This window comes from Pimephales promelas, chromosome 6, assembly GCF_988280905.1.
Source record: "Pimephales promelas chromosome 6, fPimPro1.hap1.1, whole genome shotgun sequence".
In the NCBI taxonomy this organism is placed as follows: Eukaryota; Metazoa; Chordata; class Actinopteri; order Cypriniformes; family Leuciscidae; genus Pimephales; species Pimephales promelas.
In genome coordinates, this window is record NC_142774.1 from 18,224,480 (window position 1) to 18,242,425 (window position 17,946).

The 17,946-nt window shown below is 38.4% G+C and overlaps 2 protein-coding genes across 3 annotated transcripts in view; both read right to left on the reverse strand.

Moving 5' to 3' along the window:
- Positions 1-17,946, reverse strand: part of cnnm2b (cyclin and CBS domain divalent metal cation transport mediator 2b) — a 48,989-nt gene that overhangs the window by 28,291 nt on the left and 2,752 nt on the right. The gene's annotated exons all lie outside the window — the stretch shown is intronic.
- LOC148978529 (uncharacterized) lies at positions 26-2,775 on the reverse strand. Its single transcript, XM_089132197.1, has one exon. It carries the CDS (start codon positions 2,291-2,293, stop codon positions 545-547), a length of 1,749 nt encoding a protein of 582 aa, XP_088988323.1. The 5' UTR covers positions 2,294-2,775; the 3' UTR covers positions 26-544.

Here is a 17,946-nt window from a genome sequence, read left to right on the forward strand (position 1 = left end):
GCATTTTGTGTCATGTGGATGGCTGATGAACCCAATAGCAGACAGCAGATGATGTGCAAAGGGGTTTATTAAAGGACAAAACAGAAAGAAAAACCCACGATGGGGCAAAACAGGACAGGGTATAACACACTAGACTAAGACTTTGAACTAACAATAGAAACAAACGCTTCTTGACAAGACTCTCAACTAGATACTCACAGCTTGATACAAACACAAAGTATGATAAAGTCAAACACAGAACTCACGGTAGGTTTCACAATGAACCGACACAGGACAGCAAACACAAGGGGAATAAATAGGGAACACTAATGACGAGGACAGGTGACACTGACTAGACAATAATGACAAGACGAGGATAACAAGAGGGCGGGGTTATGTAACGAGACAACACAAGCACATGGCCACACAGGCCATGCGCTTGTACACAAAACATGGGTCTGTCACGATCCTGCCACAAGACCAGGAAAAATCTAAGACATGATGGCAGAATCATGACAGAACCCCCACCTTAAGGAGCGGCTTCCAGACGCTCCTCAAGGAGACATCAAACATGAGACAAGACCAACTGGGACAAAGACAAGAACCAACAATACATAACAAATAATAATAAGGGCATACAAGAATAAACAATGACAGGATTGGGATGAAACATCAAAAACATCATACAGGGCAGAGGAGGGGGAGGAAACACAATGTCTTTGCGCGACAGTCCAGGGTGGGTGGGCGGGACAGGGGTCCTGGGACCACGGGGAGTGGGCTTAGGACGAGAGGACCGAGCGGGCTTGGGAGGAGTGGTGTGGGACAAGGGAAAAACAGTCCGGGGTTGAGCCATGACAGGGGAGACAAACGGAAGTCCAGGAACAGTGGGGACAGGGACAAATGGGGAAACAGACCGGGAATTAGAGGAGCCAGGGAAGACCGGGAAAACAGACGGGGATGCAGTCTTACTGGCAGCAGCAGACTCCAACATAGAGGACTCCAAGGACACAGAGGATGAGGTAACGGGACTTCTGACGGGGGACCAAGCAGGCAAAGGTGCGGGACACAAGACACGGGGCGAAACAGTCGATTGTGGAGCTTTGGCAGCTGGCCTGGGATCAGCCTCTAAGTCAGCTGGCTTAGGATTTGTGCTCTGTTTAGCAGACTTGGGATCAGCGAAGACTGCAGCTGGCTTGAGATCTGTGCTCTGTGTAGCAGACTTGGGATCAGCGAAGACTGTTTCTGGACTGGGATCGGCGCTCTCTGGAGCATTCGAAACAGAGACTGGGGATGAGACAGGACTGACTGGGCAATCAAGAATTCTGACCAGACGGGATAAATACTCGGACAGGGCTCTGGCAGCGATGATGACTGGCATCTCCTGATGAGCCGAAACGGACTGTACCACAGCCCTTGCAGCGGAATCTGCTGCCGCTCTCTCCTCTGCAGACACAGCAGAAGACTCAGAGACGACCTTCTCAGTACAAGTCTCTGGGATGGATCTCCCCAACGCCGACTGGGAAAAGGCGCTTTCTGCAGCAGGTTGAAGAACGGTGTCTCCTGTTGCAACCACCGGAATCGCGCTTACAGCCGCGGGGCAGGGAACAGCGCTTCCGACTTCAGCGGCGGGTTGGAGAGCCATCACGGGCTCAGGAGGGGGTAGAGACGGCGAACCCGAAGGTCCTCTCCTCCTCTTCTTCCTCCTGGGTCGCGGGGCAGAGTAGGTAGCCAGACTAGTGACCGGAGAGGGAGGTGAAGCAGGAACCGTTACCGGAACAGGTGAGCTCACTGCAGGCGAGGAGGATTCCGGGCAGGAACACTCGGATGCTGACTCCCACGACGGGTGCCTTCCACGCTTACCATGAAGACTGATGGACGTGGAAGGTGTCTCAGGAGTCGCGGCAAGACTGGGTTGGTCCCCAAGTGTAGCAACAGCTAACAGACGACCCTCAGGGATCACAGGAAGTGTAGCGGAAGATGAAGGCCTTGTAGCACCCTGCAGCTCCCTCTGTGACAGACTGTCCACCATCTTGTGGAACGGGCGGCTGACCAGTCTCTCACGTTCAGCTAGAGGAGGATGGACGTTAAGACCCGCGATGAAGTAGCGGTTGACCAGAATCTCCGGCAAGAAAAACCTCCTCTTCTCCACGACCTGGGCGTACTTCCTCAGGGTCAACTCTCCCTGAGGAGGGAAAGGAAGCTTGCCTTCCAGGCTGTCGGTGATGGCCGACTGCCACCATTGTTCGGGGTCTGACGGCTGCAGAGTAGGGTAAATAGGCTTGCTGTCTGCTGGGTTTCTTGTTGGTCGGTTCATTCTGTCATGTGGATGGCTGATGAACCCAATAGCAGACAGCAGATGATGTGCAAAGGGGTTTATTAAAGGACAAAACAGAAAGAAAAACCCACGATGGGGCAAAACAGGACAGGGTATAACACACTAGACTAAGACTTTGAACTAACAATAGAAACAAACGCTTCTTGACAAGACTCTCAACTAGATACTCACAGCTTGATACAAACACAAAGTATGATAAAGTCAAACACAGAACTCACGGTAGGTTTCACAATGAACCGACACAGGACAGCAAACACAAGGGGAATAAATAGGGAACACTAATGACGAGGACAGGTGACACTGACTAGACAATAATGACAAGACGAGGATAACAAGAGGGCGGGGTTATGTAACGAGACAACACAAGCACATGGCCACACAGGCCATGCGCTTGTACACAAAACATGGGTCTGTCACGATCCTGCCACAAGACCAGGAAAAATCTAAGACATGATGGCAGAATCATGACATTTTGTGCATCACTGTTGGTAAAATAACACAAAAACTTCCGTACTACTGCTAAATGACTAGTGCTGGCTAAAATAAATACCGAACATGGTTCATCAATCTGTACTTTTCACTTTTGTTTCATAAGTACTTCACAGGAGTTAAAAATTAGTACTTTTATTATAAGTCACATCCCAAATGCCCAAACCCACTGTAAAATCTCACAGGTCCAAATTAACTCCTCATTGCCCTACTTTGACCATCAAAAAAAGAGATGATTAAAGTGAAAAGAGATATGCAATATGCTTAACAGACATTTTCATTTGGTCACATTTGTTTAAATTGATCACTATATTACAATTTTCAGCACTATCGTTGTCAACATCATCTTCATCCTTAAGACATGTACATATTGTATATCATTTAGTAGGAATAGCAAAGCAGTAATTTATGGATGTAAGATGGCCACACAACCCTGCATGAGAACATCTACTGCTCCCCCTCAGCTCTTCTGAGACTCATTGTGTGCTCTTTTCCACCATTTCCAGTTTAAGTCTTGGAATGCAGTTTGTCATATTTTTCCATAGCCTAATTCCCACCATAAATAGTCACGTAAGGCAACAAGGCCACAGTCTCAGACAGACAGTGATCAGCCTTCTCAGAAAATATTTTAGTTCTGACAGCTACTGGGACATTGGAACTGAGCAGTGGGATATCACAGATTAAGTGACGCATTTCACAAGAGGACTTTCTGAGAAAATCATTACATTGTTATCCAAATGCTTGACCCTAAATTTCATTTGTAACCATGTAACCTATAAATAGCTTTAATGTTTTAAAAAAGATTGTGATCAAATAGAAGATGAAAAAAAAAAAAAAATCTGGGTATTTATACATAATAGATGAATAATATTTCTTAATATCCACAAATTAATATTGACCTTTTTATGACAAAGCACGTTTAGTTCAGATCATAAAATAATGTGGTGCAACTCCCCAAAAACGTGAGAAAATATTTTTTACCTTAAAATGAAAAAAAAGAGCCTTTTTTAATAATGAATAAGATGTTGATAAATGTATTCAATGTATAAGGAAAATAAATTATTTAGGACTAAAATAATATATTATTTTAATATATCTATTTCCATATATTAAATAGTATGAAAATATAATTTCAAATTATGAAACCAACATGAATATTTAAAAAAATAAAATAAAAATCTAACATACTATGACCTTGGCACATGCGTTTTAAACTACATTTTTTAAAAGATTTGATAATGCTTTAAATTACAACCTGCAAAGTACTGTAGAAGTCAAATGAATTTACAGCATACCTTTCAGTGATTATAGTGTACCTATAATTTATGTATGTGTACAAGTATAAGGAAACAATGCCAAGTTTGGGGAATAAAGGGGTTACAACCAGGAAATTAACAAACTATTAAGCATTTTAGAACTAATACTTATTCTACTATTAGGCAACAATCTTACGTTTGGGAGCAATTTAATGAGAACATTCCCTGCATACCTTTTTGTGTACCAATACATAAAGGCTTTTTAAAAATTATATATATATTTTTTTTTAGATTGAAAAAGTGCCTGATTAATTTCATTCTGTATTTCAAATCAAAAGTAAAACTAAAACTATTGCACCTTTTTTTTAAATATGTGGTGCCTGTTACCCTCTTTTTGCATGTAGTAATAAATACACACAATCTGATTCATTTCAAATAATAAAGTACTGACAGAAAGTAGCAAGTTTTGTCCCTCTTTTTCTGTTTCTCTTGCTTGGCTTCTTCCTCGATTAAGTGCTGCTTTCTGTCAAGACTTTAGTATTTGAAATGAAAATGTTTTAATTTAAATGAATAAGCAGAAGTGTCGTAAATGTACGAGTTGTTTCAAATAAAGTTTTCCGAGTCAGTGTGTGTGATTTTATTGTACTTACTCTGTAACTTAATGGAACAAGAGGGTAACAAGCACCACTTTAATTTACAACCCACAGATGTCACACTTACCCTGTAACTACATAGAACAACAGTATATTCGTCTAATATTGAAAAAAAAGTTGCTATAGTTTTACTTGGCTTGAAACACAGAAGCCCAATATTATTACTCCCACAATATTACTCACACGCAGAGTGAATTAGGCTGTAGGACAATGAGCACCACAATAAATGCTGATTATGTCACGATATGCGGATATGAACCCAAACGCAGACAGTAATAAAACAGATTTAGGTTTTAAGTTAGGTTGTTTGTTCCCTGAATGAGACTACGCTAGATTAACATTAGAGAATAACATACAGATCATATTCTCTAACTTGACTCGCATCTCTGTCAAGTCAAAGTTAGTCGCATCTCGAAAGATGTTGATCTTCATTTTAGTCCTCTTTTTGTCACAAAGTCTGCTGCCATGGTCCATAATTTTTGAACAAAAAAACAACAGCGTGAGCATCCTGCTAGGCATAACGGGCAAAACCGACCCAGTTGTCAATGTCTGTCGCCATGGTTACTATTGCAGTACGAGGTCAAACCTGGCGGAAACCAGGTTGACCCTCACCCTTGCTCACACCCCCAGTTTCCTTGGATAAAAATCTCAATTTTCTCACGATTTACAAATAGTTGGAAATATTTAGGATGTTGTAAGTAATAAACTAATCAAAATATATAACATTGGCCTAGTGGTTTTGGATATTTACTGCAAAAATCCTGCATAGTGTACCTTTAAGCCTAGTTCACACTACGTGATTTTAAGCCCGATTTAAGCCCGTTTTGCAAATCGTTGAGTTGCCGACAAGTCAGGGTGTTATCGCGTGCAAATCGCGGGCGATTAGCGGACGATTAACGCTCGCCAATCCGTTAGTGTGAAAGAGCCAACAACGCATCAAAGACAGCTCGCAGACACCTCGCAGACAGGTCACCGAGCTCAGAAAAATATCTAGCATGCTAGATATCTCGAGCAGTCGCGCGACTCAATCTCAGTGATGTCATGAGTACAGCCAATCATAGCAACGCATAGGTTGAGGACACCAGGTAAATCTTACTTTTTCTTTTTTGCATTTTTTTTTCTCAGAGCAGATCGTCGAGCAAACAGTGTGCAGCACTAGTTTCCGTCTGACGTCCATATTCGTGTGTTGTGTTCTTCTCTGCAGTTTCGCGTCATTTCTGGATCGTTTTATTGCATGGTTTTTCGTTACAAAACATGGTTTCTAGACCAGATAGAATCGTGTTGTTGTCAACTCGTTATTTATTTGATTATTTTCAAGATTTAGACCGTACTATAGTACTGAAACAGCTCTCATTGAGTCACAAATGATATGCTCTTATCATCCGATCGTGGTTGTATCTCTATGTAGTGCGTTGTTAACTCGTGTAGTGAGTTACCTCCTGTTGTGGATCAATCACGTTGTGTTGTGTGGTGTGAACAGCTAAACAACTTGAACACTCATGATTTCACTGAGAGCAAGTCATGTAGTGTGAACTGCACAGTTCAGCCCGACATTTTAAAATCATGTAGTGTGAACTAGGCATTAACAAGACTAGACTAATTAACTTGACAACAACAGGAGACTAGAACTAAAAGGAAGGACACAAACGCTGATTACTGGAATACACCGCTCACAGAACATGATGACAAAATACAAAATGAACAAGCAACAAACCCAAGGACCTTAAATAAGGGACATCTTCACCCCCAGGGCACAAGTGACACCGATGAACAATCAAGACTAACGAGGAGAACAAGGGGGCGTGGTACACAACATAAGACAACGCAAACACATAGGCCATGGGTTTGCACACACATGAGAACAAATTCTGACAGATTCATTAGAAAAGTTCAACATGGTGGTAGCAGTAGTAGAGCAATGGTAGTCCATCTGCATCATGTTTAGAAAAACAACAGCAAGGAACTAAAGTTACTCTGTTATTAATGCGCCCTGGAGCAAGACTCCTAACCCTAGGCTATTCCACTGGGGACTGCCCTGCAACTGGTATACTGATGTTCTGGACGAAAAATAATCTGCTAACTTAAAAAGAAATACTGAAACTAATGTGCTGTTGAATCCTAATCAAAGATGAACGCTACCTACATTATTATATATAAGCTGTAATCAAAACCATGAATAATCAAAACAAACTCTTTAACCCACAAAATGTTTTTAAAAAATCAGGTCAAGTTTATTATAGATGTTTTTTATAAGAAATTTTAAAGTCCCAGTACAAACCCCCACAGTGATTATGAACTCTGGCCAAAACAACCTCCAGATAACGCTGCTGCAAATCAGCCCGTTTACTAAATATAAGCTCCCTTTGGAGCATGTCACTAAACTGGTTCCTTTTTTTCCTGACAAATATACATGGAATTCAAATAAGAGTGATATCATCTGAAGAAAACAAATTTAGCAGTTTCATCTCAACGCTTTGTTTACATAAACCAAACTACTGAGTGCAAAACTCAGTTTACCCACTACACTGACCTCCTTGTTAAAAAGGATTCATTTCTTTACTGGTTGTAACTAAACCAGCCAACATCTTTGGTTCCTCAGTGAAGGTCACAATGAATAACAGCGCTCTGCGTTACAGGACCCTGAGCTCTCTGGGTTAAGGCTGCTTACAGATTCAGCACCATTAAGGGGCCGTTGTAGCACAGACAGACACAGTCACAAGATCTCTACACTATTTTCAACACTACATTTATATTGTTAACAAGTAACAAGTGAGATTCTTTCAGCAAATATTTTAGAGAATGCTTGATTCAATTCATTTCAACTCGGCAGTGACTGGTTGACGATCAACAACAACTGCTTGTTTATTTGGAAAGGAGCAATTGTATTGTTATCCACTAGTCATACAACAAATGTAATACAATAAATAAACTTGAGGATAGATAACACTAACAATTGCAAAACACACTGCATGGATTCTTCAGGTTCATTTCCTTGCAAAGATAACACATATATTAACTCCCTTAACTTTTTATCACCATGGGTTTGACTCCCTCACACCATTCCCAGGATTTGCAGGACTTTGATTAGAATAATTCAGGAAGCATCATCTTCATAGGTGTCCTTGGTGCATTTATAACACCGCTTTCATTGTGACATCCAGTCTGTTGGAATGATGAACTATAAGGAGTTTTAGATAAGACTGGCAAACTGAATACAGTTGATACAAGGTTGTTACACGTGGCATTCTTGTTCTTTGACTACAGTGACTATGCTGTGTGGATTAATGAGGTTGAATAGTTGTATAGTTTTTTTTTTTTTTTTTTTGCGGTGGTGAATTTACAAAGGGAAGAAATGCTAAAAATAATAATTATAAATGAGAGGGGGGAATCTTCTCATACCGTATATATATATATATATATATATATATATATATATATATATATATGAAGAGTTCAGATGCAAAAGCCTCTAAATGCCATTTGAAATTTTTTTCTTTAATGATGATTTTTATCAAACTTGTATATTTAAGTTCAGTAATTTCACTTAAATAACAATTAATAGGTAATTATCATTGCCATTTAAGTGAAATCACTGAACTTAAATATACAAGTTTGATAAAAATGATCTTTCTAGAAGAAAATTTCAAATGGCACTTAGAGGCTTTTGCATCTGAACTCTTCATATATATATATATATATATATATATATATATATATATATATATATATACGTATATGATTCAGACCTCACTTATTTGGCTGTCATTTATATAAAATCTAAAATGTAAGGAATGTAATTGCAATTAATTTGCAATAAGAGAATGCTCCAGAAAAGATCCAGAAAAGAAAGTTAAATAGTTTTGTAACAACATGAGGATGAGCAGATAAATTAGTGATTTTGGGGTGAATTATCCCTTGAATTGCTATCCTAACACACAGACAATAAACGGTGGGGCAGGAAATACTGTCTGTCAGCATCAGTGAAAGAACTTTAACATTTGATTTTTAACAGAACCACACATTATGAATACATTATTTACAATTATTTACAATATTGAATACAATTGGGTTTCAGTAGTCCCTGGTATGCATTATACTTATTTAGAACAAAACCAAGCTAAAAACAAAGTTTGTTCGGATTTTGTTTCAGGAGTGCGAAACAGCTTGCCAAAGCGAACTTTCAGGCAAAGTTTTCTCCAGCTGGTTACTTCAAAAAACAATTTGTGAGTGGCGATTACATGATTAGTAGGTGCTCCGGGGCTTCGCCTTGTTTGACGTGGAAATCTTCTCCAGTTAATTTATTTTGTTCATTTGTTCGAGGTCAAACTTCAGCGACTCAAACGTGAACCCACTGGAGAGCCGTTAAATAGTACAAATTAAAGTTGTAATACTAATTCTAATGCAATATACAGTGCTATATAAATAATTGTGATGACTGGAGCGCCGAACTGGAACTGAATTGCAGAGCTGCAAACATTTCCACATATGATCAGACTGCTGTCCTTGTTGTTTTTGTGTTTATTTTATTTTTATTGTGTATTATTGAGAAAAGCGTGCAGCAGAACTGCTACTGTGGTTTTCCAAAGAGCAAAAATAACTTTAGTGTTAAGGAATGAAAAAGAACTCCAGGGCCATTCTACTGTACACATCATGTCATTTTTTGTAATCTTTTGGGAATCGTGGGCATCGCACCTTAAAAGTGGTGGGAAGAATTACGCACAAATTAATATAAATTAAATTATGCACATATAATTTAACATGATCATTTTATGCTTTGTTAAGTAGTCTGTCATGCATTAATTAGGAGATCAGGTCTGTGGTACTGAAATGAAAACAATAACATAATGATTAGAAATATCCAGCTCCAAATCAATTTGACAGCAACTTCAATAGAGCTTGTAAGTCCCGCCCCTTCCGCTAGCACGGCTGCAACTCTTGATTGAAAAAGCGTCAATGCAAGTGAATCAGAGAAAATAATTATTTTGTAATCCCATTTGAATTTTGCAATGAATGTGAACATATGTTGTCTGGATTTTTATATATAAATTTTCGTGTAAAGAATGCTACAATTTAGCCGGTAGAATTTTCATGAGGTTAGACTTTGTGTGAGAGCACTTTGTGGACTACAACTCTTCGCTCCTTTCGACGCTTTTGATATACGTCACCACCACTAGCACACGGATCCCGTTTCAATCCAAGCCAACTAAGCTGCAAATAACAACTGACACCAAGTTGAAAACAATTCACTGTGGCTGGACTACATTAAGCTAAAAGCAAAATAAGAAAATAAAGGTTCTTAAAGGTCCCCTGACATGAATTTTTCATTTTCTGAGGTTTTTTAACATTAATATGAGTTCCCCTAGACTGTATTTGGTACCCTTGTGTCTAGAATTTTCAATCGGTGTAAACCGAGCTTTGGCTATTTTTCTCTTCTCTGCATCCCCTATAACGTCATACGGGGTAAAGGTTACTCCCCTTTCTCTGCTTTGCCTGCCCAGAGAATTTGGCCTGACCATGAGAAAACGAGCTAGGAACAGGAAGTACGAACACGCAGGCGCGATTTTATTTTTTCCTAGAGAAATAGCTTTGAGATTTGAGTTTTTCCTCGAGAAATATCATGGCTTGCAAACGAGCGAAGCATGGCAGTTGCTCAGTGTTCGGATGTACAAAAGAACACAAAAGTATTTTTTAGTTCCTTCATCCGAGCCACTGAAGAAACAATGGGTTAATTTTATTTTCTCTGGAAATGCGCCGACTCAACTCCCAAAGTTTTGTATGGTCCAAACAGGCAGAAGACGGGTTAGTTAATCTTTCTCTCAAAATCGTTCTACACTGTTTATGCGTCAGTAAGTCAAGCCAGTGACTAAAACATCAACTTCACATCATTTCTTTGAGTAGGATGAAAATAATCTTATTTAAAGAAAGTGTTTTTGATATTCTAAACGGTAAGCACGCGCTGCTTTGTTTACGTTATGTGTATCTGCAGCCAGCAGCGTCGGTTTTCCTTTTTGAATGCCGAATATAGACTAATGTATATAATATATCTGCAGAAATAGACAGTCGGCTTATTAAACGCAGGCGCAGAACGCACATTCTAGCTGTCAGTCGGCTGCAGTTCTCTCGGTTAGTTCAAGTGCAGCTTTTTACCTCGAGGAGAGCGGATGAATTCCGGGCTTTAGAGAGAACAGAAACTGCGTTACACTGCACGACGAAGCTCTCACTGTATGTACATCATCGAGTCTGCATTGGTGATAGCAGAGAGTGCAGAAACTGCGTTGCAATCTCGCGATCGACAGACTGCCATCTGCTGCTCAATGCTCATAACAGCAATATTTTATGTGATGAGAATCTAAATACTTCAAAAACTTCTCACAATTCAGTAATCTTGATATCTGTATAGTAAAAACGTATAATAGCTGTAGTAAAAGTATTCGAGAGAGTTTCACACGTAATATGTAGCTATTTCATATGCAAGCATGTCAGCCAATCACAGCAGAGGCCGGTTACACACAGCAGACACGCCCCTTCAAACAGAGCGTTCAAAGCAGAGGCTAAAATCAGGCTAGGAAAAATGCCTTTTATTACTAAATTATGACTATTTTTTTATCTAAAAAACATACTATCATTATAAGGGCAACCCAGGAAACATTATAAAATAATAAAATAACCCCATGTCAGGGGACCTTTAAGCAGACATTAATTAAATACAAGACTAAATTAAATATTCAACTATTTTAAATTATACTTCAACATACAGCATGTACTTCAAATTACAACACTTTATAAGTAGTAAAGAATGGGCATAAAACAAGTATCATACACCATGCAACTGGTCTTGAAATATAATAGATGCATGCAAGTAAGGGACAGCCTGCTTCAGCCATGCATTTTTGGGCCTTGCATGACGTGCTGTTTAACGTGAGTTAAGTTCAGTCATGTCTTTATCTGACATAGCGCTGTATTTTATACTCCATGGAAGCACCCGTTTGGCGTGGCTGTTTTTCCTCTCACTAAGAGAGGGAGAGAGAACTGCTTACCACAATCAATGTTGCCAGCCAGAGCTCTTCTGGTTGGAAGACTTCCATGCCAGAGCATTAGGCAAGGGTTTGTGTCGCTTGTAATTTACGACATTGAGGGAAACGGCTAAAGGACAATATGGGAGGGGGGTCGGGGGAGGGGGCATGGCACGGAAGCCTTGGGAATGCCAGGGGGCAGTTTTGAAACCCAAGTGGGTTCTGCAACTCTGAATGTGTTGTGAAGTAGATGGCAGAGAGAAAGAGGGAGAAAGGCAGAAGAAAGAGAGTTTGGAAGAGAAGTGTTACATCGAATTTGCCTGATCTTTAATTACAGTAAAGCAGGAGAGCTGGATCCAGATTTTCTTTCCAAGAATTGAAGTACAGTGGCAGACCTTAATTAAGACAGAAGCTTAAAGTGAGTCTCAAAACACAGAATTAGTGGCATAATATTCCTTTGATATTCACAAAGATTAATGATGTGTGAAAAAAACTGTTAAAAGTAAAAAAAAAAAAAAAAGCTACATAAAATCCATTTAAACTCTGAACATGAACAACCTGTCCTCCAAACTCTCCTTAAATCTCCCAAAAATATTACAAACTGTAAATAATAACATCCAAAAAGTATTTTTGGGAAGTGCATGTTTTCATTTGTATTGGAATGTTTCCAGTTTCCAAGCGGAGACAGATTAATGAGTGAGGAATGGATACAAGCAGAGGTCTGAATCAGAGAACAATCCGATTGCATAATAGTCAGGAAAAATAAAAGGCCATTACTCAGCACTCAATCTTTGATTTGACCAAGACTCAACCTGATTATATTAGAAGTGATTTTGCCAAGACAACCTGATTACATTAGAAGTGATTTTGCCAAGCAACTTCGAAATAACTATTTCAAAACACTGAGTAAAACATCAATACTATGCTTGCTATCTTAGTTAAAATGAACAAGACACAACAGAGGCTAGTAATGCTAGATCAGACAGACTTTGTTGAGGTACTGGCACTACTCAATTGTTTTTAACTAATCGGTTTTGAGGCCATTTCATGTTCATGTACCAGAATTTGAGGAATGTAGGCCATTTGAAAAGCCACGTCTTAGTATGCGCTTGAGCTGCACACGTGGAATGACAATGGAGAGCATGTTCAATAACATTTAACCCTAGTCCTGACAGAATTGACTACTACTGCTGATAGCTTGACAAAATCAAAATAAGACATCCCAACAGTACATTCATTCTAAAAAACGTTCATTTTCTCTTCCCTATTGTCACAAATTTCTGAGTGAAAAGGCTTCTTGAATGAGAAAATGTACGTAGGACAGGACTTGATTTTGTCCTCGGATTGCTGTGATCTCATGTGAATGACACGTCATCGGAGAAGAGACAGCATTTCGTTGAGGAAGGGAAGTTATTTTTATGGGGGTTATGTGCAACAAACTTCAGTATTCTGTAAAAACGGGTTGAATAATTTCGGGTTCAGGTCTTTTGTATGTGCTTCATTAAATACAGAGCTGTTACTCAAGATGCCTTCAAAGGAGTGAGCAAAGATGAGCATAACTTATTGAATATTATACTTACCGTATGGTTCGGGACGAATGCGTGTACCGTTACACCCCTAATATATATCATACCGCCCATCCCCATGATCTAGGCCTATTAGAGTTAGTATAATATGGAATTGTGAGTCTGAGGGCGTTTTTACACTTGCAGTTTAGTTCGGAATGGGGCATTGTTTGCATTAAAAATTTGTGATGGCGTGCGGACCAGGGTGTGCACCGATGTACCGAACCCGAGACTAGGAGGAGGTGGTCTGTGCCGCGATTTGCGTGAATGTGAAAGCAGGAGCACACTTGTTCAGGGAGTAGGCTACTGTAAAGAAACATGTGCATGCGTTTTAGGCGATTCTGATGTATTTAGTTGGTAGTTGATAGGATGATAGTGTTGATGGTTTACCTTGGATACTAGCGAGAGTGAATCTGCAGAATATTCATGCATAGAGTGCAATCAGGGCAGCAAATTGTTGGCAATCCCATTTGTTATCCTCAAAAGAGTCTGTTTGCAAGCAGCAGAAAGACGCCTTAATGTGACACACATTCAGAGTGTCGTTTACTCAGCTGTGCATAGCACCAAAAAAAAACCCCACAATATATTTGACCCGCATTCTTTTTCCTATCAAGCACCGTGCACATTTGTGATGGCGTAAGATGAACGCAACTGCACCAGAGTTTAATAGAATCAAGTTGAGAGTAGGGGTGGGCGATATGACCAAAATTGTGTTTCACGATATGACTAATTTTATTTCACGGTAACGATATATTTCACGATATAGTTATTTATATAGTTATCAACAAAAAAAAAATCGACAAAAAGGGCTTTGAATAATAAATAAACCCAAACTCCTCTAAACTGTAGCCTGGGTGCTGCTGCTCTGCTCAAGTTGACGGCTGCCTTTCCCCCCGAACACATCACGTTAACAACAATCCTTTAGAAAATGTAATTCCTTTGTGGATCCTCTTGATCTGCTTTCTCCATGTTTCTTTGACAAATTTGCATTTGCATTTCGCGGTATACACGGAATAAAAAAATCTGTTACGACTGACGTTTTCTATCGCGGTAACGATATATATCGCCATATCGCCCAGCCCTAGTTGAGAGTGAAGCCAGACCAACACAGTGGGGGGCGCCCAGGAACAATCACGCTCGGACACGGACTACAGCAAAAGTGCCGAGAGTAAAAACGCCATAAGTGTGAAACCATAGTGTGTTCAGAGGGGGATCCCACATACTATATCCAGCAGAGTTCCTGCCAATATGATGCCACATAATCCCCACCAGCAAAAGCAACTGTTACTAAGTCCTGTATACGCTCCAACATCTCAGCAGAAATCATTACACTGATTGCTCATCAGATGAACTGTCAAAATTGAAGATGGGGGGGGGGGGGGTGCCACATAAATGAATCTGATTGAATTGAAGAGGATGTTATTTGGATCGAGCAGTGTAAGAAGAAGGGATGTCATCTATTATGAGACATAATGCAGCCATAACTAGGCCAAGTGAAGTAAAAAAGAATTCCCACGTTAAAACAAGAGGGAAAGGAGGTTGCTGAATCTGAATTAAGCATAGATTGGCCTACATTAGCAGGCGGGTGGATTGGTTCAATACGTGCAAGAACTCATGTGGAGGCCAATCACCTTCAGTGGCCCTGCGTTACAATAATACTGTACTGTAAATGAACTACTGTGGTTTATGACATCTATAGATGTCACAAGTGATAACATAACAGGTGCAAAATATGCAGGCTTTTTAAGGAGTTTTGACCAATTATGATATATTTTGAAGGTATAACATCATGAATATGAGATAAGATTAAGTAAGTCTCTTAATTGCTGTTTCCTATAACCATAATGACAAAAACATTTATTGTGGAGATACAGATGAGTGTGGAGTCACTGACGGCCAAGAGTACATCTGAATGATTTAAAATGATAACAAATCTTCCTATCTCACATAAATTAACAGATTGATTGCCTCAAGCGTGTGATAGCAATGCTGGCACTGAACCAAGTCATATTGGAGGTTTAGTGAGTTCAGGAGAGTTAGGCTCTGATTTCATGACCTTTGTCTTTAAGTACTTTGTTCTAACTTTTTGCAGAGACTATGTTTTCTACATCCTTCTGCAGCTAAATGAGTTTGATGAGGTAAATTCTACAAAGAAGTCAGTAACCTTTCTTTTCTAGATTAAGCCCTAAATTAACTAACACAATGTATGCTGAGATATGATCAAGCATGAAGAAAGCATCCAAGGGCTGGTCAATCAAGGTGCATACTTGCTTTCAATAAAAAAGTTTTGTTTTTTTGTTTTTTAATGTAAACTGGACTAAATCTTGTTGTTTTTCAGCATCTTGCATCATTGAGCGTTGCATTTTTATAAAGCTCTGTCAAGGTAAAAAAAAAAAAAATAGATTTAAAAAAAAATTTGCACTGTGTTCCATTCCTTTGGATTTTGAATGACCCCTAAAAATTTAAGTTCAGGGATCAACAATATGGATTTTTTTTTTTTTTTTTTTTTTTTTTTGCACTAACACAAAAGAATTATTTTAATGTTTAGCAAGGCACTTTTATAATTGGAGAAATATTTTTTTTTTCATTATATGTTGAAGGGAAAGCCAAAAATGTTGTTCCAAACATTGCGACATATCGTTCCATATTATACACACAAATTTTGTATAGGCCTATATCAAGTATGGTAAACAGAAACGTTTGCACGCATTACATGTTCATTAAGCTCTAAAACAAATCTTGTTGGTCCTTGAGCATCACAGATGTTATGTTTTGTGGTCTTTGTGTGTGTCAATCATTGTTTAGATGTAAAAAAAAAAAATCTTAATTTGTGTTTTGAAGATTAACCCAAATCTCGTGGGTTTAGAACGACATACCAGTGAGTAAATTATAACAGAGTTTTCATCCTTGGGTTAACTATCCATCCATTTAAGGTTTCTTGAAAATACACTTGTTCACTATTTAATATATATATATATATATATATATATATATATATATACACATACATAAATTTTTTAAATGTATACATTTATAAATTTATATATATATATATATATATATATATATATATATATATGAAGAGTTCAGATGCAAAAGCCTCTAAATGCCATTTGAAATTTTCTTCTTTAATGATGATTTTTGTCAAACTTGTAGATTTAACTCCAGTAATTTCACTTAAATAACATTTAATAGGTAATTATCATTGCCATTTAAGTGAAATCACTGAACTTAAATATACAAGTTTGACAAAAATCATCATTAAAGAAGAAAATTCCAAATGGCATTTAGAGGCTTTTGCATCTGAACTCTTCATATATATATATATATATATATATATATATATATATATATACAAACCCTCATATTTATTAATCTTGGTGACAAATTAGTAGAATTTGCAACAAAAGAATGTACATTACATTACAGAAAAAAATTTAATGTATGAAAAACATTGATGTACAAGTTCAATGAACGTAAATTGTTTTACACTGCATTGACAGTTTTCTCAAGTGTCTCACAATAACCCTTGATAGTGGACAATCCTTATTGTTGAGCCCTTTAGTTAATTAAATATTTAATTGTTATTCCTCACTAATAAGAAACGCAACTCTGTTAAGCATTGACAATATTCTTCCAATTAAACTTGCATACTAAGAGAGAAAAACAAAATACCACATCAACATATAAGAATCTTTGCAGCAGCAGCAGCAGCAGCAAATGCCTCCTTGAACTGCACAACTTTGGGTTAAGCCCAGATGATGAACAATGCCATTCTCATTAAACACAAAACTGCTGTTTGGCAGGGCTCCCTTTATGACACACTAATTATTTCAATCAGGAGCTAGTCTGTAGCTCTAGGAATTTTAGGGCTGACCTTCAAGGTCATGATTGGAGTCAGAAGTCCTTCTCATTCGGACCCAAATTAGTTGACTATTATTAGACATCCGAGTCCATTTTCCTCTGTCAGAACCGAGCATCATCTACTTCATGTTCAAATGCTATCATTTAAGACGGCTGCAGAAATAATAAAAGCAACTTTTGCCACTCAAAAAGCAAAATCAAAGAGAAACAAATTACCCTTTGAAGGTGTGCTTGGCAGGAGTGATGTATTTTGTTCCTACTTTGGATGGCTGTGCAGCTCCACAAGAGGCATTAGATTAATTAACACTGACTTACAATACAAAGCACTAAGTTTGAACTGAGAGAGTGCCCAAACCACAGCCAGATCGACGTGAAACTTTGTGCCCACTCCCCTAATCAGTCATTAGAATACCAACAGCCAATCGTGAGTTTCCTCTGGAGAGGAGCCAAGAACAAAAGAGTCGCAATCATAGCCAAGGTTGCTAAAATTATTATAATGGCTGTGTATTCCTGTATATATGTTATATATATATATATATATATATATATATATATATATATATATATATATAAATGAAATGTATTCATGCATTAGATGAATAACTACAATAGTTCATTTTGATATTACTGGTAAGCTGGTTTGACTTTAAATAAAACATCAGGTTTCCAGAGGAGTGGATACTGACATAGCTGTGTCTAATGGAAACTGATAATGTAGGCTAATTGGTTATGACATTTAGTAATATTGGTCTGTATACTCTACATTATAGGGTATGATTCACACCATTAAAC